The sequence below is a fragment of the Scyliorhinus torazame genome, chromosome 11 (assembly GCF_047496885.1).
Source record: "Scyliorhinus torazame isolate Kashiwa2021f chromosome 11, sScyTor2.1, whole genome shotgun sequence".
Lineage (NCBI taxonomy): Eukaryota > Metazoa > Chordata > Chondrichthyes > Carcharhiniformes > Scyliorhinidae > Scyliorhinus > Scyliorhinus torazame.
In genome coordinates, this window is record NC_092717.1 from 165,878,571 (window position 1) to 165,901,223 (window position 22,653).

At 47.4% G+C, this 22,653-nt stretch overlaps 1 protein-coding gene across 4 annotated transcripts in view; it reads right to left on the minus strand.

The window, feature by feature from the left end:
• The window catches only part of LOC140385628 (matrix metalloproteinase-16-like), a 374,928-nt gene that overhangs the window by 17,941 nt on the left and 334,334 nt on the right, over nt 1-22,653 (minus strand). For all 4 annotated transcript variants that reach the window (XM_072467962.1, XM_072467961.1, XM_072467964.1 and 1 more), the window contains one exon: nt 6,324-6,474. In XM_072467962.1, the coding sequence (XP_072324063.1) occupies nt 6,324-6,474 (151 nt within the window). The remainder of the gene's footprint in view (nt 1-6,323; nt 6,475-22,653) is intronic.

A 22,653-nucleotide genomic window follows, 5' to 3' on the forward strand; every position in this document is an offset into this window, starting at 1 on the left:
GGGTGAGGGGATGCATTGAAAAGTACTTGGAACTCAATGACAATGGGGAGGTTCAGGTGGGAGTGGTCTGGGAGGCGTTGAAGGCGGTGGTTAGGGGGGAGCTGATATCAATAAGGACACATAAAGGGAAGCAGGAGAGTAAGGAACGGGAGCGGTTGTTGCAAGAACTTTTGAGGGTGGACAGACAGTATGCGGAAGCACCGGAGGAGGGACTGTATAGGGAAAGGCAAAGGCTGCATGTGGAATTTGACTTGCTGACCACAGGCACTGCAGAGGCACAATGGAGGAAGGCGCAGGGTGTACAGTATGAATATGGAGAGAAGGCGAGCAGATTGCTGGCACACCAATTGAGGAAAAGGGGAGCAGCGAGGGAAATAGGGGGGGTGAGAGACGAAGATGGAGAGACGGAGCGGGGAGCGGAGAGAGTGAATGAAGTGTTTAAGACATTTTATAAAAAATTGTATGAAGCTCAACCCCCGGATGGGAGGGAGAGAATGATGGAGTTTTTGGATCGGCTGGAAATTCCCAAGGTGGAAGAGCAGGAAAGGATGGGATTGGGAGCACAGATCACGGTAGAAGAAGTGGTGAAAGGAATTAGGAACATGCAGACGGGAAAGGCCCCGGGACCGGACGGATTCCCAGTGGAATTTTACAGAAAATATTTGGACTTGCTCGCCCCGCTACTGACGAGGACCTTCAACGAGGCAAAGGAAAGGGGACAACTGCCCCCGACTATATCAGAAGCAACGATATCGCTTCTTTTAAAGAAGGAAAAGGATCCGCTACAATGCGGGTCCTACAGACCAATCTCCCTCCTCAATGTAGATGCCAAGGTCTTGGCCAAGGTAATGGCAATGAGAATAGAGGAATGTGTCCCGGGGGTGGTTCATGAGGACCAAACTGGGTTTGTGAAGGGGAGACAGCTGAACACGAACATACGGAGGTTGTTAGGGGTAATGATGATGGCCCCACCAGAGGGTCAAACGGAGATAGTAGTGGCGATGGATGCCGAGAAAGCATTTGATAGAGTGGAGTGGGATTATTTGTGGGAGGTGTTGAGGAGATTTGGGTTCGGAGAGGGGTATGTTAGATGGGTGCAGATGTTGTATAGGGCCCCAGTGGCGAGTGTGGTCACGAATGGACGGGGATCGGCATATTTTCGGCTCCATAGAGGGACAAGGCAGGGATGTCCTCTGTCCCCATTACTGTTTGCACTGGCGATTGAACCCCTGGCGATAGCGCTGAGAGGTTCCAAGGGATGGAGGGGAATACTTAGGGGAGGAGAAGAACACCGGGTATCTTTATATGCGGATGATCTGCTACTATATGTGGTGGATCCAGCGGAGGGGATGCCAGAAATAATGCGGATACTTGGGGAGTTTGGGGATTTTTCAGGGTATAAATTGAATATGGGAAAGAGTGAGCTGTTTGTGGTGCATCCAGGGGAGCAGAGTAGAGAAATAGAAGACCTACCGTTGAGGAAGGTAACAAGAGACTTTCGTTACCTGGGGATCCAGATAGCTAAGAATTGGGGCACATTGCACAGGCTAAATTTGACGCGGTTGGTGGAACAGATGGAGGAAGATTTCAAGAGATGGGACATGGTAGCATTGTCAATGGCAGGGAGGGTGCAGGCAGTTAAGATGGTGGTCCTCCCGAGATTCCTTTTTGTGTTTCAGTGTCTCCCGGTGGTGATCACGAAGGCTTTTTTCAAAAGGATAGAAAAGAGTATTATGGGTTTTGTTTGGGCCGGGAAGACTCCGAGAGTGAGGAAGGGATTCTTACAGCGTAGTAGGGATAGGGGGGGGCTGGCACTACCGAGCCTAAGTGAGTATTATTGGGCCGCTAATATTTCAATGGTGAGTAAGTGGATGGGAGAGGAGGAAGGAGCGGCGTGGAAGAGATTAGAGAGGGCGTCCTGTAGGGGGACCAGCCTGCAGGCTATGGTGACAGCCCCATTGCCGTTCTCACCAAGGAACTATACCACGAGTCCGGTGGTGGTAGCTACACTGAAGATTTGGGGACAGTGGAGACGACATAGGGGAAAGACCGGAGCACTGGGGGGGTCCCCGATAAGAAACAACCATAGGTTTGCCCCGGGGGGAATGGATGGGGGATATGGAATGTGGCAAAGAGCAGGTATAACGCAATTGAAAGATCTATTTGTGGATGGGAAGTTTGCGAGTCTGGGAGCGCTGACCGAGAAATATGGGTTGCCCCAAGGGAATGCATTCAGGTACATGCAATTGAGGGCTTTTGCGAGGCAGCAGGTGAGGGAATTCCCGCAGCTCCCGACACAAGAGGTGCAGGACAGAGTGATCTCAAAGAAATGGGTGGGGGACGGTAAGGTGTCGGATATATATAGGGAAATGAGAGACGAAGGGGAGACTATGATGGACGAACTAAAAGGGAAATGGGAAGAAGAGCTAGGGGAGGAGATTGAGGAGGGGATGTGGGCAGATGCCCTAAACAGGGTAAACTCGTCGTCCTCGTGCGCCAGGCTAAGCCTGATTCAGTTTAAGGTATTACACAGGGCACATATGACTGGAACACGGCTCAGTAAATTTTTTGGGGTGGAGGATAGGTGTGCGAGGTGCTCGAGAAGCCCAGCGAATCATACCCATATGTTTTGGTCATGCCCGGCACTACAGGGGTTTTGGATGGGGGTGACAAAGGTGCTTTCGAAAGTAGTAGGAGTCCGGGTCGAACCAAGCTGGGGGTTGGCTATATTTGGGGTTGCACAAGAGCCGGGAGTGCAGGAGGCGAAAGAGGCCGATGTTTTGGCCTTTGCGTCCCTAGTAGCCCGGCGCAGAATATTGCTAATGTGGAAAGAAGCCAAGCCCCCGGGGGTGGAGGCCTGGATAAATGATATGGCGGGGTTCATAAAGTTAGAGCGGATTAAGTTCGTCCTAAGGGGGTCGGCTCAAGGGTTTACTAGGCGGTGGCAACCGTTCGTCGAATATCTTGCGGAAAGATAGATAGGGGAGAACAAAGAAGGCAGCAGCAGCAGCCCAGGACTTGGGGGGGGGGGAGGGATGGGGGGGGGATGGGGGGGGGGGTGTGGCCTGAGACAAGGCAGTTGCCAATTAGGGCTAGTTTTTATTTTTTGTTATTTAATATTTATTTATTTGTTGTTGTTTTTGTTTAAATTTAAAAAAGGTCATTATTATCTGTATTGTTACAATGTTGTGTAAAGGATGCACAATGTACTGTGTTGGTTGACCAAAAATTTTCAATAAAATATTATTAAAAAAAAAAAGAGCAGCTGTGGGGAAATTCCTGGCCTGAGTGTATTTTATTGATTTAAAATTTATTCTGTGAAGTAGTTGCCAAAGGGGTAGTGGTAGGGGTCTCCATCATATCCACTACAGCAATTCAACAGTGTGAAATAGCCAATTTGCCTCCTGCCTGCCTCTCTGTTTGTGATCAGATCAGCCTGTACATAAAAAAGGCAAATAAAGAATGGAATTTCATTGGTAGATGGACAAAGCACAAATTAAAAACAAGGTTATATTCTTGTTGCATATGGTTTGTTCAGGCTGCAATTTGCGTTCCATGTTCAGTTCAGGTCACCTGATCAAAGCAAGGATATGATGACATTGAGAAGGCATGGAAGAACAAGCAAATGATTCTGGTCCTCAGGAATTTATGCTATGAGGAAACATTAAGAAAGTTGGCCATTTACTTGGGAAAAGTGAAAAAAAATAGGCAATAGCAAAAAGACCATCAACTTGCTCTTGTGTAGCATTTTTAACAAAATAAAACATTCCAAGGCACTTTGCAGTGACGAGATCAAACAAAATTTGACATCAAGCCACATAAAGCGATATTAGGACAAGTGACCAAAGGCTTGGCAGAACGCTCAGGTGCAAAAGATCGCCTGGAATAGCCAAGATGAGGTGTTGAACTGAAGTGCATGTTTAACCCACGTTGAGTGGAAGGCAAGAACTTGGTAAAGATGTTGAAGACTACATTAGCGGCATTGATTGCCACTTAAAATCCCCTCAGGCATTCACTGAGGAGGCTACAAGCTATTTTGGTGGTGATTGCTTGTCTTTATGTCACTGCAAATAGTGACCAGCTGTTTGGGAACAAACAAGCCATTGATGTGGATTGCAAGTGTTACTTAAAGAAGTACTCGCCATGTCCTGTTCACTTGTTGGAACTGTGAAGGCTACATTGGGAGACTTTATAGGGAAGTTTGTCAAGACTTCATTAACACTTTATAACAACATTGTGAGAATTTTTCAAATGGTAGCTCCTGCACAAATGATGGGGCCGTCAGCGGTCAGAAACTAAGTGCCAGCAGGCAACTATATCAACAGAAGCAGGCTAAAGAGCTGGTCAGACATCGGGGCTGAATTCTCCACCGTTGGGATACTCCGTTTTGCCGGCAGCCCGGGGGTTACCCGACGGCGTGGGACTGCCCCACCATGGGAAATCCTATTGACCAGCCGGCGAAACGGAGCATCCCGTAAGTGTGCTGAACCCGAAATCTGACACGGCAGGACGGAGAATCCAGCCCCCGTTTTCCACATAGCCTCAATATGAATACTTGTCTGCATTCCAAGAATGGCTAATGGATTTAGTCGGTTTGGGGGTTCTTTACATGGCTACAAAGAAGGCATCTTGTTTTGTTTGACTGACAGTTTTATGGGATTGTAATAACTTTCTTTCTTTGAAATGGATTTTCATAGAACATAGAACGATACGGCGCAGTACAGGCCCTTTGGCCCACGATGTTGCTCCGACATGGGAAGTCAACATTTTCAATGTTGGTGTGTTTATTTGGGCAATATTAATGGACTGTATTTGATTGACAGTTTTATGAGAATTTAAGAGAGGCAATTGTTTTCAAAGAAAATGCCTGATTATTATTTTTTTTATTCATGAGCATTTCAAAGATTTGAGTTTTTTGCCTCTTTCGTTCTATACCTAATGGATACTGGAAGAATGCTTCAAAGGCTGAGATGCAGGACATTAAATCAATGTAAAAAACATGCATTCATAATTGATTCTCTGTCTTGTAGAATGCAGAAGAAGGCTTCATCCATTGGAGAATGGACTTTTATGCACCTGAGCTCTTATATAGCTCCTGTCAATTTACTGTCTCCTTCCTTTTAAGGATAGAGCTCTATGAATAATCATTGCATTGAAAACATACGTAAAGTCACACAGAAATCTTAAACTGATACTTAAATACATAAACATTTTTATCATACACCATCTTAAGCACCTTTTAATCTTACCTTCCAAAAGTTTCCCAATTCCAGACAAGAGTCCCTCAATGGTTCATGACTCCTCTGAGGAACCGTGAACCCTGCCTACTGCAAACGTCAGTCCAATTTCATGAAAATCACACGGTGTTTGAAATGCCCTCCCTAGAAATAGAGCCGGCAAGGTTGAGGGTGCTTCATGCAGGCTCGCTATCCACACCCTATCCTGTACCTGCCAAAGACAGGAGTGGAGCCTCTGTTGTCCCATCCCTCATACTTCCTCTCTGCCATCCACATCCATATCTCAAATAACACCCCTGCAGAGAGAGGCCTCTGGCTGAAAGAGTGTTCATATTTACATCATCACATTGATATCCTCTTTTGCCCAGTTAAAAGTTTGCAAACAATGGAAGATTCAGGTTGCACACAATTAACATATTTACCTTATGCCAATATTAGTTATGAAGCCATCAGACAAAGTTGTAGTTCTTGTTGTCAGTTTAACAATTACCAACACAGAAAATATCTATTATAAACATTTATTGTGGTAAATTCATACTAGGGCTGCTCTAGAATGATCTACATAATGTAAATCATTCTCAAAATAGGCTGGTGGCGTTTCAAGTAAAATATTTAACATTGACGATGGGAAGTTGCAATTTTTTATGTTGTAAAGCCCGAATCAAACAACAATGGGAGTGACTGATGTGCATCTGTGATGCAATTGAGAATTCTCCAGTATCTTAAGTCATTGCATAAGAGCTTGACAAGAGGAAGCTTGACAAGCACAAACAATATCTAAAGCAACTGCACACACTTGTACAGTGCAATTCCACGGGGATTCAGCTTCTACCAGAGGTCAGTCTGTGCACTGAATGATGAGTTCAATAAACATAACTCGAAAGCATAATACATTGCTTGGGTATCATTTTACAAATATTAACTTGTGTAATGAGTTGTGTGAAAAAACTCGTATTCAAGGAGGTCCTTCATCTTTACTCTCTTGTTAAAAGCTGTCACATATGTGATAAGCCACCCAGATCAACATTTAAAAGCATATTAATCACTTTGATCTATCATGCACAGACCACTGATAGAGGCACTAACCTGTCTCCTTTGAAGAAGTAGGTTTTACCAACATCTTCCCACCACACTGCTGTATCAATACCCTGAGAAGGCACTCCGCTTCCGAGTTCCACTACATTCTGAGGATATCCTAACTCCAACGTAGCTTCCTTGAAGACCCAGTACTTACTCCCTACAAGAAAATAATTTGTAACATTCTTAGTTTAGTTCTATTGAGTAAATGATTATGATAATGCACCTCCTATGTTAACTGTGTCTTATTAAAATAAATGGCCTTCATTTTGCTGCGTGCCTGATACATTCACAATCAAGAGAACTCATTGACTCGAAGCTCTAAAAGCACAGGATAGACCGCCACTTCCTTTATTGTAGCATTTTCCAAACTGCTATTATTACCAGAAAGAAGGGTGACTAATAAGATACTTGCGTATAATCTACAATTTCGCCTTGTATGTTACAGCAACAAAGCTTGACTGGAATAAAGACAAGTCAAATACCAATATTCAGATAATAAATTAAATATTTTGTAAGCTGTGAAGCTGATACGTATCAGACAGGAGGAGATTGTTGATCATGAGATGTATAATGAGGCAAGGTTTTTCCTTCAACAGTAATTTGACAAATAACTGGGCAAGAATTGCTGCTTAGATCCTCTAATTTCGACTGTATTTATAGTATCTGGGATGAAATTATGAAGGCCTCATGCACACTATTTATATACTGAAGAGCTCTTGGCATTATCGCACTGTGGAAATGCCACCACTTTCTGGTACGCACGCTGTGTATAGCTTACCACAGTTTTTCTGAAGCAAGGTTCAGATTTTAAGAATTACTCACCTGTAATTGGTTATGATGGATCATAAGAAATGAATGTATGTCATTGCAACAGATTTTATAGGTATCAACACAGCTAACATAATCAGTTATTCCATGAACCAAATCCTTCATTGGAGTGGGTTGTAGACTATCTTGACAATTAGAAAAATAGTTTCATTGGAGTTGCAAATGAGCAAATTCATTAAAACACAGGGCAGAATTTTCCTTGGCCATTAGAAGCAACTTTGGGGTCAACACGATAGAAATTCCTGCAAACTGACATTAGGTAAAGATCATGACATGATCTCACCCATTTCTGGGTTTTCCCAGAGTAACAGGGAGATGGTCATGTCATGGTAATGTCACTAGACCAATAAACCAGAGGCCCAGGCTAATGTTCTGGGGACATCGGTTGTTGGAATTGAAATTAATTAAATTCAAAAATCTGGAATTGGGAGCTAGCCTCCATAATAGTGACCATGAAACTAACATCGACTATGATGAAAACTCATCTTGTTCACAAACACCCTTTAGGAGAGGAAACCTGCCATCTTTACTTTATTTTGCTAATACGTGACTCCAGACCTACGGTAATGTGGTAGACCCTTAAAATGGCACAGTGAGCCACTCAGTTCAAGGGAAATTAGGGATGGTCAACAAAGGCTGGTCTTGCCAGCGACAGCCACATTTGATGAATAATAGCTAGAACAACCTTGGATCTATCGGGTAAGTAATTAAGACTTGTCCTGAGGTTGTTACAAAGACAATCGTGAGGTGCTTTCGCACTAAATCCTGGATTTCCCAGTTAAGGAATTTGTTTCTAGAGCTGTCAGCATCTTGCCAGGATTGTTGAGATGAGAGAATAGCAGGAAGAGATTTTTCAGTGAAACTGCCAAGCCTGGCATTTGATCAGTTATGCTGAAGCCGTGTCCATTGAGACCCTGCTGGTCAAAGCACTTCTTCTCTCAGAGTGTACAATCACCAGTTGTCAGGCGATTGTCAATTTCTTGGAAGGCACCTCACTCACTTTCAGTTGCACATCTCTCCTGCCAGCTTTCGTCATGGCATGGAGCAGCTAATGGAGCTCCAACTGTGCCTGGAGAGAAATAAATGAGTGGAGCTTCAAGTGTGTTTTGCTGAGAAGCGCTGTGCAGGAGAATGCTGGGTAAGTCAGAATGTGAGGTAATGACACTCAACTTTCCCAGCCTTCTGAGGTCCTGGAGCCTCTTAGCACTGTCTCCAGGTTGGAGGGAACACACTCCTGGTGCTCACTCCTTCGGCCAATTCCACACACGCTGTTTGGTTAGAAAGGTTATCCTCTTCTTCCTGCCCTTGGGAATTCTTATTTTACTGTATTCTCTCAGACTGTGCAGCTGGGCATCCCAATAGGAGCGAGAGATCCAGGAGCAGCCTTCCCAGGCATTCTCTTCATCCCTGTCGTTACTGCACCCAGAACATATTGTGGACTTTTTAATTGGAAATCCTGAATTTCACAGAATAAACGGGTCAATACCCCTCCCCTCCCCCAATTGGTCAGAAGGCTGAGAGGTGGGCTACTAATTGGTTTGATCAGGTAAAAAGAAAAACTACTGTGTGTATATTGTGTGGAGAACCAGGCTTCAAATCCAAAAAGTGGTCCTGCCATTACAACAGGGACTATGGTGGTAAGATCATGCCATGAGTTTTTTTCTTATGAGGCTTGGAGGTAAGGAAGATCTTATTGAACAATAGTAGCAAAAATCATACCAAGTATTAATATCTAAATCAGATATCCAGACCAACACTTCCAGTGTCACAGTCAAGTGCTGCACGGTGGCACAGTGGTTAGCAATTCAATTCTGGACCTGGGTGACTGTGTGGAGTTTGCACTTACTCCCAGTATCTGCGTGATTTCCTCCGGGTGCTCCAGTTTCCTCCCACAGTCCAAAGATGATGTGGAGATGTCGGCGTTGGACTGGGGTGAGCACAGTAAGGAGTCTTACAACACCAGGTTAAAGTCCAACAGGTTTGTTTCGAATCACTAACTTTCAGAGCACTGCTCCTTCCTCAGGTGAATGAAGAGGTAAGGGGCTGTTTAGCACAGGGCTAAATCGCTGGCTTTGAAAGCAGACCAAGGCAGGCCAGCAGCACGGTTCAGTTCCCGTAACAGCCTCCCCGAACAGGCGCCGGAATGTGGTGACTAGGGGCTTTTCACAGTAACTTCATTTGAAGCCTACTTGTGACAATAAGTGATTTTCATTTCATTTCATTTTTTCAAGAGGTAGGTTCCAGAAACATATATATAGACAAAGTCAAAGATGCAATACGATACTTTGAATGCAAGTCTTTGCAGGTAATTATGTCTACAGATCCAGACGGAGCAACTGGAGAGAGGGATAATCACAGGTTAAAGGGGTGTGAATTATCTCAAGCCACGACAGCTGGTAGGATTTTGCAAGGCCAGGCCAGATGGTGGGGGGTGAATGTAATGCAACACGAATCCAAGGTCCCAGTTGAGGCCGTACTCACGTATGCGGAACTTGGCTCTAAGTTTCTGCTCGGTGATTCTGCGTTGTCGCGTATCCTGAAGGCCGCCTTGGAGAACGCTTACCCATCGATGGGCCGAACGGCCTCCTTCTGCACTGTATGTTCTATGTTTTAAGTTCAGTCAAGGGGGGGTGGGGGTGGTGGAGGTGCTACTTTTTTTTTTGGGGGGGGGGGGGTGGAGGTTGGAGGAGGTGCTACTTTTTTCTACTCTTTTACAATGTCCAGCATTTGAATTTCACTTTGATGCAGAAGGAATAGCCTAATCAGCAACTGGTAAGAACTGGAGAGGTCCGAGAGCTTAAATAGCTGGCAGGCGCTCAACCTGTGAGTGGAGTGCATTCTGCGAAAGATGCAAAGGGTGCCATTGGGAAACAGATAAAGGATTCACTGGTGTTCATTTTGTTAATTTCTTCTTCAATATTTAAGTCACTTATTGGTCATTTTAAGGTCTTAATAGTTAAGTGAAAGTAAGTAAAATCACCATAGTCCAAGACAACCAGGGGCCGCTTTCCCCTTTGAGGGGGAGAGCTGATTGGTAGTGATTTAACCTGAGGATCACCACACCTCAGGCGAGAACAAAGTAGAGAAGGCAGGGCCTTCATTAATAACTTTAACCGCTGTTGCCTCCCTCTGCACCTTGAACCAGCAGCCCAGCCAACTGAGCTGAATTGTGCCTCTCCCCCCCCCCACCCTTATTAGTATTAGTAAAGTTCACAGCATTAAATGTGTCACCAGATTGGCCGGGATGACTTGGTAGGAAGAATAAAGGAGCTGAATATTATTTAAATGGAGAAAGACTGCAAAAAGGTGCCACAAAGAGGAATTTGGGGTCCAGGTGCCTAAATCACAAAACGCCAGTAGGCAGGTTGAGCAGGGAATAGGGAAGGCAAATGGAATGCTGGCCGTTATTTCAAAGGAAATGGCGTATAAAGATAGGGGAGTCCTGTTAAAATATATAAGACACTAGTTAGACTACATCTTGAATATTGTGAACAGTTTTGGCCCCCTTATCTAAGGAAAGATACTGGAGGCAGTCCAGGGAAGGTTCACTCGGGTGATCCCGGGTACAGAAGAATTTTCTTATGAGGAGAAGTTTAGTAAGTACTCAGAAGAATGGGAGGCAACCTTATTGAGACATAGAGGATTCTCGGGGGCTTGAGAGGATAGATACTGAGAGGTTGTTTCATCTTGTGGGAGAGTCTAGGACCAGTGGCCGAATCTCAGAGTAAGGGGTAGCCCATTTTGGACAGAGATGAGAAGGAATTTCTTCTCTCAGAGGGTATGAATCTGTGGAATTCTTTAGCACCGGGAGCTGTGGAAGCTGTTTTTTAAAATAAATTTAGAGTATCCAATTCTTTTTTTCCCTCCAATCAAGGGACAATTTAACATGGCCAATCCACCTACCCTGTACATCGGTTTGGTTTGTGGGGGTGAGGCCCACGCAGACATGGGAAGAATGTGCAAACTCCACACGGACAGTGACCCGGGGCCAGGATCGAACCTGGGTCCTCGGCGCCATGAGGCCGCAGTGCTAACCACTGCATCACCATGCCACCCTGGAGGCTGGATTGTTCATTTTTTTTAAGACTGAGATCGACAGATTTTTATTCTGTAAGGAAATCAAGGGTTATGAGAATAAGGCGGGAATGTTAAGTTGAGGATCAGCAAATCAGATCAATCATGATCTTATTGAATGGCAGAGCAGACTCAATAAGCTGAATGGCTGATTCTTGCTAGTACGTCTTATGGTCTAAATGGGGGTGAGGGATCAAGTATGGGTAAATGTAAAAAATTAAGTGGTTGAGTCAAGGCTGGAGAGCAAACAGTAATGTGGGAAATGAAGGTCAAAGAATGGCAGGACAGGCCTGAGAGAAAAAAACCTAACAATACGCCAACAGTCAAGACCAGGTATTACAAAGATAAAAAAAGGGCAAAACTAAAGTCTTTCAATCTGAATGCATGCAACATTCATAACAAAGTAACTGAATTGACAGCGCATATTGAAGTAAACAAATATGATCTGCTAGCGATTGTGGCGATGTGGCTGAAGGATAACAAGGATTAGGTCCTGCCTATTGAGGGGTCTATGACATTCAAGAGAAATAGGAAGCTAGGTAAAGGTGGAGAGGTAGCACTTTTAATCTAGGATGGCAGGTGTACAATAGTCATTATGACCTTGGATCAGGATGTCGAATTGGTTTGGGTAGAGATGAGGAATAGTAGGGCAAATAAGTCACTAGTGGGACTGATCTGCAGGCCACTAAATGTAACCATAGTGACAATGAAGTATACAAGAAGAAATATTGGGTGCTTGTGATAATGGGATGGCGATAACCATGTGTGATTTTAATCTATATATAAACTGGAAAATCAGATTGGCAGTAGCAACCCGGATGAGGAGTACGGAGAATGCTAGTTGGTATGGTGTACTGTGACAGGATTAATCAATAACCTTAGTAAAGGCACCACTATTGTAGCAGGGACCACAATATGATTGAATTTTACAACCAGTTTGAAAGGGAGAAGAGTGGATCAAAGACTAGCATTTTAAACATATATAAGGGCAACTATTTGGGCAAGAACGTTGAGCTAGCTGTGAACTGGGATATTAGCTAGGGGATAGATCAATAGAGAATCAGTGGTAAACATTGAAGGGAATATTTCAGAATATTCAAAATAGATGCATATTCCTACTGTAAAGAAAATTCTAAGGGGAGGATCAACTATCCGTGGCTAACTAAAGAATTAAGGAAAGCATCAAACTTAAGGAAAAAGCATATAACTCCGCAAAAATAAATGGCAGGTCCGGTGATTGGTGAGGATATAAAGAATGGCAGAGAACGATTAAAGGTTAACCAGGAGAAAGAAATTAGAGTATGGGAGAAAGATAGCTGGAAATAGGCAGCACGATGGCGCAGTGGGTTAGCCCTGCAGCGTCACGGCGCTGAGGTCCCAGGTTCGATCCTGGCTCTGGGTCACTGTCCGGGATGTGGAGTTTCCACATTCTCCCCTTGTTTGCATGGGTTTCGCCCCCATAATCCAAAGATGTGCATGCTAGGTGGATTGGCCATGCTAAATTGCCCCTTAATTGGAAAAAATGAATTGGGTACTCTAAATTTATATTAAAAAAAAGATAACTGGAAATGTAAAAACAGATAGCAAGGATTTCTACAGGTATTTCAAAAGGAAAATAATAAGTAAAGTGAGTGTTGGTCCCCCAAAGAGTGAGAATGGGGTAGCACGGTAGCACAAGTGGATAGCACTGTGGCTTCACAGGGTCCCAGGTTCGATTCCCTGCTGGGTCACTGTGTGTGCGGAGTCTGCACGTTCTCCCTGTGTCTGCGTGGGTTTCCTCCGGGTGCTCCTGTTTCTTCCCATGGTCAAAAGACTTGCAGTTTAGGTGGATTGGCCATGATAAATTGCCCAATGATAAATTGCCCACAGTCAAAAGACGTACAGTTTAGGTAAATTGGCCATGATAAGTGACCCAAAAAGGTTAGGAGGGGTTATTGGGTTACGGGGACAGGGTGGAAGTGAGGGCTTAAGTGGGCCGGTGCAGCATCGATGGGCCGCATGGCCTCCTTCTGCACTGTATGTTCTATGTTCTTAATTGTAGATAATAATGGCTGATACAATGAACACATATTTGGCTTCTGTCTTCACTAGAGAGGCTACAAAAACATTCCAGTCATTTCTGTAAATCAGGAGGTGGAAGGGAGAGAGCAACGTGGTGAGATTACAATCACTAGGGAAGGGGTACTGAGCAAACTGATGGAGACACGGGCTGACAAACCCCGGGTCCAACTTCAATATAGGGTCTTAAAAGAGGTGGCTAATGAGGTAGTAGATGCGTTGGTGTTAATTTTCCAAATTTATTTGCATTCTGCAAAGGTCCACCAGACAGGAAATTAACAAATATAACCCCTCTATTCAAGACTGGAGAGAGACAGAAAATAGGAAACTATAGGCCAGTTAGCTTGATGTCTGTCGTGGGGAATGTTTCAGAATCGATCATTGAGGAGTTTATAGCTGGACACTTCGAGAAACTCAAGATAATTGGGAAGAGTCAGAATGGCTTTATGGAAGGAAAATCATGTTTAATCAATTTATTGCAGTTCTTTGAAGGGGTAACAATCGCTGTAGATAAAGGGGAACCAGTAGACGTACTGTACATGGATTTCCAAGGCATCTGACAAGGTGCCACATGAAGGTTTATTGTGCAAAGCAGTAGCTCATGGTGTAGGGGTAATATATTAACAGAGACGGAAGATTGGCTGGCAGACAGAAAAGAGAGAGTATGCATAAATCGGTGTTTTTCTGATAGGCAAGGTGTGACGAGTACAGTCTTGCAGGGGTCTGTACTGAGGCCTCAGCTTTTGACAATTTATATCAATGAGTGAGATGAGGTGAGTGAAGGTATGGTAAATTTGCTGGTGGCACAAAGATAGGTAGGAAAGTGTGTTGTGAAGAGGTCATAAGAAGGTTGTGGACAGATATGGGTCGGTTGAGTGAGTCGGCAAAAATCTGGCAGATGGAATTTAACATGAGAAAATGTGAAGTTGTTCACTTCGGCAGGAAGAATAACAAAGCAAAGTATTACTTAAATTGCAGAATTCTGAGGTGCAGAATTCTGAGGTGTTCTGGGATGCGTCACAAAACGTTAGTATGCAGGTACAACACAAAATTAATAAGGCTAATGGAGTGCCATCCTTTTTTAAGAGAGGTATTGAAGATAAAAGTTAGGGCATTGGTAAGACCATGGGTGGGATGTTCTGCTTCCTCCCCTTCCTTGTGGCGTGTTTTCCAGGAGTGGAGGTGGCCTGCTATTGGCCACCAGCAGGACCTTCTGGTCCCGCCGATGTCCATGCCGTTTTGTGTGGCTCGTTCGTCCTGCCACTGCGGAACCCGCCGCGGGAGGGGGTTGCCTTTGGCAGGACAAGATTGTGCAATTTGTGTCCCCTTATTTAAGGAATGATGCAAATGTGTTGAAGGCAGATTACAAGAGCTTTACTGCATTGATAACTGGAATGAACGGGCTGAATGAGAGATTGAAAAGATTGGACTTATTTCCACTGGAGTTTCGAAGAATGAGGGGCGACTTGATTGAAGTATACAAGATCCTGAATGGTCTTGACAAGGTGAACATGGAAAGGGTGTTTCTGCTTGTGGGTGAGTTCCATCATTTGTAAAATTGGGCATCACCTTTTTCGGACAGAGATGTAAAAATAATTTTTTTGTCAAATGACTGTGCGACTTCACAACGCTCTCCCCTCAGTATGCATTGCAGGCGGAGTAATTGAATATTTTTGAGGTGAGGGTAGATGGATTCTTGTTGGACAAGGAAATCAAAGGTTACCAGGTGTAGATGAGAATGTGGAATTCGAAACACAAACAGATCGGCCATGATCATCTTAAATGGGGAGCAGGCTCAAGATCGATCGCCTACTCCTACTCCTATTTCATCAGCTCGCCTTGTGTGCCTTTCAAACTACAATGTAGCAACGGGAAACGGTTTTAATACTGTCCCAACTAACCTTTCAATTAGATTAATGTTATTCTTTTCTGCCCTTCATAGAATCATAGAATTTCTACAGTGCAGAAGGAGGCCCATCATGTCTGCACCAACCCTTGGAAAGAGTACTCCCCCTAGGCCCACATGCCGACCGTATCCCCGTAACCCCACCCAACCTTTTTGGACACTAAGGGGCAACTTAGTGCGGACAATCCACCTCAACCTGCACATTTTTGAACTGGGGGGGGGGGGGGGGGGGGGGGGGCGGGGGTGCGGCGGCGGCAGCGGGGAGAGAACAGGAGCACCCGGAGGAAACCCACGCAGACACGGGAAGAACATGCAAACTCCACACAGTCACCCCAGTACCTGGCGCTGTGAGGCAACAGTGCTAACCCCTGTGCTGCCGTGCCATCCCTTTTGTTTCTTGACTTTGCACCACTGAATGTTTATTTGTTGCTACTGGGTTTGAACTTTGCTGTTCCAACCATTCAAAGATTTCCCCTAACATGATTTGAGCTGCTTGTCCCCTGGGCTTTAGACTTCTTCCTGACCTCCGCACAAAACAAAGCAGAAAGTTTGAAACACTATCATCAACAGGAAGTGCAGATACCACGTTAAGAGGCGACAGACCCAATTCTTCTTGTTAAAGCTATCCAGACCCCTGCACCACTTGTATTTAAATAAGGGAACAGTGGAACAACTGGGGGAGTTTATACGGTGCATAGAGAGAGCAAACTGCGGCGGGCAAAATGTTCAGGTACAACTGCTTTGTGATCTCTTCTTACATACCCAACTCTTAGGCTGCAGCTAAGGGATGTCTGAGGCTAGTTCAAGGTGACTCACCGACTAATTTGCTATCCTTTCACTTTTCAACCCTGCTGCTATTCTCACAGCCTGATAACCTTCCTATGATGGCAGGGACCAGACTAGTAAGTGATCCTGCTGTGTGGCGAATTGCTGTTTCCAGCCCTCGGTGCTACCAAGCATCACTATTTAATTGAGCTTATCAAGAAGGTGCAGTCAGTTATGCACATTTGGGAATTCACATAAAGCTGCTCATTCTCACAGATGCTTATCATTAGAATCTAAAATTATTCCAGAAAAATGTCATTTTCAGCGCGGAAAAGTGGCGCATATCCTGCCGGCCCTGGTAGTGCAATCCGGATTGCACTTTTTAGGCATTTGTGAAAAAAGCATTTTCCCCACGTGGAAAACACCACACCTGAGACGCAAAATGTCTGATTCTCCCGCCCCAAGGGTCATCTGGGCACTTCAATCAATGCATTTAAATGGCTGGGCAGCACTTGCTCACAGTCAAACCAGGAAGATGGCAGCTCGAAGACCAGCTCCCAGATTTTCAATGGGGGCCTCACTTGATTGCTGGATGGGGAGGAGGAAAGGCGGGCCACAGTTTACTTACGGGTTGGCAGGAGACCCTCCAACAAGGTCACCAATTCTGCCTGGGAGACGGTGGCAGCACTGCCCAATGCCAGCAGCCTGACCGAGAGGACGTAGGAAAAAAATGAATGACCTACTATGATAGCTGCCAGGGTAAGTAAGTGCCCCCTGTCTCCCCTTGGCACCTCAGCCTTCCGTCAACCCTCGGAATGCCACCATGAACCCACATGCCTCTTTCTCGCAGGTTCCCAGCACCCGACCTCCCAATATCATCCTCAAACCCTCTCCCTGCACTCTCATCAGAACCCTCCCTGTTTAAGTGCAGTGCCCAAACATGCCAGTTGTCCTCGACCTCTGACCTGCCAGCCGTCCGACTCATATTATCCCCTTTTGTGTTCCTGCAGGAGAAGTTAGCTCAGAACAGCAGAGAGAGAGAGAAGACGGGTGATGGAATGCTCGAACTAAGAATCTTGACCTTTTTCGAGGAGAGGGTCATGTGGCTCGCATGGGAGGACCAGGAGGGGGTCTGCACAGAGAGCAAAGTTGGCCTGTGACAGAAAAGTGAGAGGCACTGAATATTCATCCAGATGACCAGTCTCAAGTGAGTTTTTGTTGTCCAAACCCTTGACCAGGTCATGGACTAAAACCATGCCCCTTGCCTTTCAGGAACATCAACCAATGAGCCTAGGCTGCCAACCAGCAGTGCCCCACCCAGTCACCCTCAACAGCACCTTGGAGGAGATCTCCGAAGAAGTCACGGATGATGTGTCACAGCTATCACCCGCACCATCCAACATCGCAGATACAAGCACCTCGGTGGATGAACTGAGCAGACAGGCTTCTCGGCCATTATCCGGTGAGAACCACACTGCTTCTGAGGCATACAAAATGGAGGCAGGAGCTTCCCAAGCATCGGTCAGTTGGAGGTCTGCTGGCTCCCAGGGTGCAGCTGCGCCCCAGCAAGGTGCTGTGCCTCTGGACAAGTTAATCCCTCAGTTGCTTGAGATGCAAAGGCGGAGCCAGGAATACCAGGAGGGGTTGTCAGCGACATTCCTGTGATTGCAAGGCCGAAGACGGAGTCCCAAACCCGTCAGTCGCAGGAGATGTCGCCGGCATTGCATGGCACCCAGGCCAACACTGCAAGGCTGGCGTTCGCAGTAGATAGCCTGGGGCAAGACATCAGAGCCATGACTGGAGCACTCCGAAGCATGGCTCAATCCCTGAGGACCATGTCTGACGGGTTCGATGGTGTAGACACTGGTGGGCCTCCAGGACTGACAGCGCAAGTTGACCACCCTGCTGGGTTCCGCACCTCACCCGCCACAACAAATACCACCCTTTAGCCAAACAAAATTGCAACCCCTCTCGACTTGGAATCAAACCCCAAGTGGAACGTCTGCCCCACCCAACCCTTTCTTAACCTCGTTGGTCCTTTACCCACAGATGCGTCTCCTGCAGGAAAACCACATCCACCTTTAAACTTTTCAAGTGTGCAAACACGCGGGATAGTTTAACCAGGCATTCAGTCCTCGCACGTTCCACATCACTATCCTCATCAGGGGTTTCTGAACCCCCTCCCCAACACATTAACGTATGTCATCCCAACCAAACAAGAAACTCTCCCTACTACCATTCCCCTCTTTTATCCGGGTCCACCCAAACTGTCACCTACAGAAAGCCACCTGCATCACCAGCACATTCCACTCCCAACTCTCCACCATGCCCCCTGCCATGCCCTCCCACTTCCCTCTTTCCTCTCCCCTTCGAACCACCCCTCTGACCAAACCGTCTCCTACCTAACTGCTCCCCTCCCTCTCTACCTACCCGCTGCAGCCCTTTCCCCACACTACTTCCATTTACCAGCATCCCAGCTAGCATGGCAACCCCCTCTGGAGAACCACACAAAGAACACCATCGTTAATGCCCAAACCACCCCTCCCCCTTTCTGCCTTCCCCATTCACCCTTCGGTAAGCCCCTCCCCACCGGAGCTCCCTCCTTCCCCCTCTCCAGCTGGAGAAATAAACCCAGGATTCGGAACCATCCCCCCATCGACCAGACCACAAGAAAGACCAACATGTGCAAAATCAAACACGTACAAACATTGTACATACATATCTAAACCACAAATTCCCACCATTCGAGCTCCCCCAACCCATGCTCATTGACAAAGTTATTCGCCTCCTCTAACATCGTGAGATAATGTTCTTTGCCCTTAAATGTCAACTTAAGTTTGGCCAGGTGCAACATCCCAAACCAAAACTTGCTCTGAAAGAGCGCCGCCTTGGCCCTGTTTAAACCTGTCCGCTGCTGGCTAGCTAGGCCCCAAAGTTCTGGTAGATCTCAATCCTTTGACCCTCCCAACTAGATTCTCGCATCGACTTTGCCCACCCCAAAGTCCTCTCCTTCTCTTGAAGCTTACATAACGGGACAATCATCGCCCATGGCAGCTCCCCAGCTCTCTGTCGCAGCGATTGGAGGGCTCGGTCCGCCTCCGGGAGCTTCTCAAAGACCCTCTCTCGACCAACTTTTCAAACATCCTCGACACATATACCATGGCACCACTTCCCTCTCCGGCAGTCCTACGATTCTTAAGTTCTGCCGCCTGGACCGATTCTCCCGATCGTCCACCTTCACCACCTTACAGGCCTCTCCCAGCATCACCACCTCTGCTTCCAACGGCACAATCCGATCACTGTGAAAAGGTACCACCCTTTCTACCTCACAGATCATCGTACCTTGCAACTCGAAATGTTTCTCCACCATCCCAAAGTCCTGCGAAGAGGGGCTGCTGCTCTCTCAATCACCTTGGACGAGTCCTCTTGCATCTCGAGTCGATGATGCCTAAACTGCCCCTTGACGAACTCCATCAACTGTTCTACAGGCAGTGGGGTAGGCGATGGCGACGTTCCCACTCTGACATGCTCTCAGTTGCTGCGCCACGCCGATCCTCCACCTCTTGAGCCAAAGCTTTACTCGACTTCTGCCAGGTGTTGTAGCCCGCTGATATTCCACTTTGGAGGAGAAACCTTTTTATTTGGCAAATAAAAATTATTTTGCAACCTTTTCCATTGACTGGGCAGAAAAGGTCAATGCTAAAGCCTCCAGGCAGGGGACACCTTAGGCGGGATTCTCCAACCCTTCGTCAGGTCGGAGAATCGCCGGGGGGCGGTGTAAATCCCGCACTCGCCGGCCTCCGAATTCTCCTACCCACCCCAAAAACCGGCGTGGCGTGAGTCGTGCCACCCGCCTCGGAGAATGGCGGGGTCCGGTGCGACTCAATGCGCCCCGGGGCCGCCTGAATTCTCCGGCCCGCAATGGGCCGAAGTCCTGCCCGCCTGTAGCCACTCCCGCCGGCGTAAATTGGAGTTGGTCCCTTACCGGCGGGACCTAGTGGTGTGGACGGCCTCCGGGGTTATTGGGGGGTCGCGGGGGGATGTGCCCCGATCCGTGGGCGGGCCTGTGCTGTGGGGGTACTCTATTCTTTCCGCACCGGAGGCCGTGGTCATCCGCCATTCCCGATGCGGAAGTGACTCCATGTGCGCATGCATGGGGATGACATCAGCAGATACTGACACTCCCGCGCATGGGCGGACTCGCGCCAACCGGCGGAGTCCCTTCGGCTCCGGCTGGCGTAGCGACAAGCCCCTTTCCCGCCGGCCGGAGGGGCGCAAACCACTCTGGGGCGGGCCTCACTCTGTGTTCACTCCACTCCGTCCCACTGGGACTCCCCGCCCCGCCGGGTAGGGGAGAATCCCGCCGCTTGTGTGTGACCAATCAGCTCACAGCTTCTACCAGAAGTCTCCCCATTTCATCGCTTGACCAGCCCAGGTCAATGCCCTCACTCTCGCCAGTCTGGGAGCTTCCGTCTGGTTGTACCCTTCCTTAATATATACATCACTGGAGGTTCTGACAGACTGTTTCATTGATTGCCCATCCCTCCTGGGCAGGTTCAACCGGATGCTTATGTACGCTTTGCGGGCTAATGGAGTGTCTATGGCAGGCGCTGGGGTCCAGCAATCATGCTTACACATTCCTTCTTGATCCCCTGCACCCAGAAGTGATTTTACACTTTTGGGGCCCCTGCGCTCTTCCTCTTTGAGGGGTCCCCATGTCACGCTCCAGCCCCTGGTGAAGTGACGGCCCGCCCCCAATGATGTAGAGCCCTGCCCAATTGACATCAAGCCCCAGCCCCAATGCAATAAGCCCGACCCCAATGAGACCCCGGGACCCGGGTTCAATTCCGGCCTTGGGTGACATTGTGGAGTTTGCACTTTTTCCCCATGTCTGTGAGTTTCCTTCCACAGTCCAAAGATTAGGTGGATTGGCCATGCTACGCCCCTTGGTGTCTAGGGGTGTGCAGGTTAGATGGGGTTACGGGATAGGGCAGATTAGTGGGTCTTGGTAGGGAGCTCTATCAGATAATCAGTACAGACTTGATGGGGCAAATGGCCTCATTCTGCGCTGTAGTAATTCTATGGTTCTATTCTATGATGTCAGGGCCCACCCTGAATTATGTCAATGCCCTCTTGACCCCGCCTGCCCTCAGCTGACCGTTGCTCCCCGAGACATGATGCCGGCGCTTGCCTGGCCTTCTTCACACCTCCCGACTAACGCCCTGTTCACCTTTAGGCTCTCTCTCGCGTGGCCAGGCTTCGAGCCTCAACAACCATATATACTCCTGGCTGGGTGCCAGCTGCTGCTGGCTATATGGCCTGGTGGCCTCTGATCTTTTTGGTTGCTTCGTTGGTCTCCCTCTCTGTGGCCTGGAGTAGCCCCATTGCTCCCCTCGACAGCCGTTGACAAGCACCTCCTCCTGGCCTCGCTGAGTGCATCGCAGGCTCACACCCCAAGGTTACATCAGCAACCTCACTTTTGCCTCAGGATACCAGCCAGGCCGAATGCCAGAAATGTGGCTGATGCTTTGCATCTTTACTCAATGAAAGTTCAGAAACTTCACACCAATTCAGGACATGCGTTTCTGAATTGCACTATGTCTCCACCAACTCTCAACATCTGGCAAACTGTCTTCCTGCTCTAAAGGGAGCCCAACAATCAGAGCCGATGTTGTTCTGTATTGCCTGCTGATAGGCTTCACTAATCACAGGCTCACTGTAACTCACATCAGTGAGACTGCAGCGGTTTCTGCTGTAAGGGGGTTTCTGAGTTGCTGAGCGCTTCACTTTCCCTGGCATGAGTATAAATTGAATGTCTGACTGCTGCTGGTTTGCAGTTCCTCAAGGAATTTCCTGTCAGCAAATTTCGAGCTATCAAGGTTCTGATTGGTGTTCCCATGGTGTCCACACCAAAACAGTCACTTATCCGTACGGGCCCCCCCACAATGGCCAGGCCCTGCGCTACAGCGCTGTGTATTTCATTGGCCTCCTTCAGTCTCATCACACTCTTCCCCCCCCCCCACCTCATGAGCCCTGCACCCACAGATACCCCATACTCCCATGCCGCTAACGGCTGAGTAACTCCGCACTCATTTTCATTTCCTGACAACACAGCCTGCAGACTGACACAGCGCTCCGAGAACTTTAAAAAATACATAGCCTTCAGGACAACACACCAGCTGTTACCTCCATCCCAGATGAGGTCCTTGACCCCCACCCCCAAACCCTCCCCATCCTCAACCGCCCTTCCCCCCCCCTCACCCCAACACCCTTGCACCACCCCTCCGCTGGAGCTGGCCATCGGGAACTGTCCTCTTGTATACCCTGGTGCAAGATGGAGTGTGGTGCTCGCCTCCTTCCTCCCTCCCCGAGGTCATGGCGCCTAGTTCCTGTTTTTAAAAGATAGCTGTAATTTATGCCCGCGTGACTTCACACTGTTGGGTGGAAGATTAAACTTGCTGATTAGATTAAAAAACATTCAAATTCATTCAAATCTGGTTCTCATCCTTCCTGGTTGCGAACCTGATCGCGTCATCGGGAAGGGCCCGGGAAGATCGCAATCGGAAACATCGTCAGCACAAATCCCGTTTTTGGTCCCTTGCGATATTTTCGGCCTTGTCGGGGCTTCGTGCCTGTGGCTAACGGACTGACTAAATTGCACACATTATTTCCATGTTCATTAACCCATGTCAGAAATCAATCAAA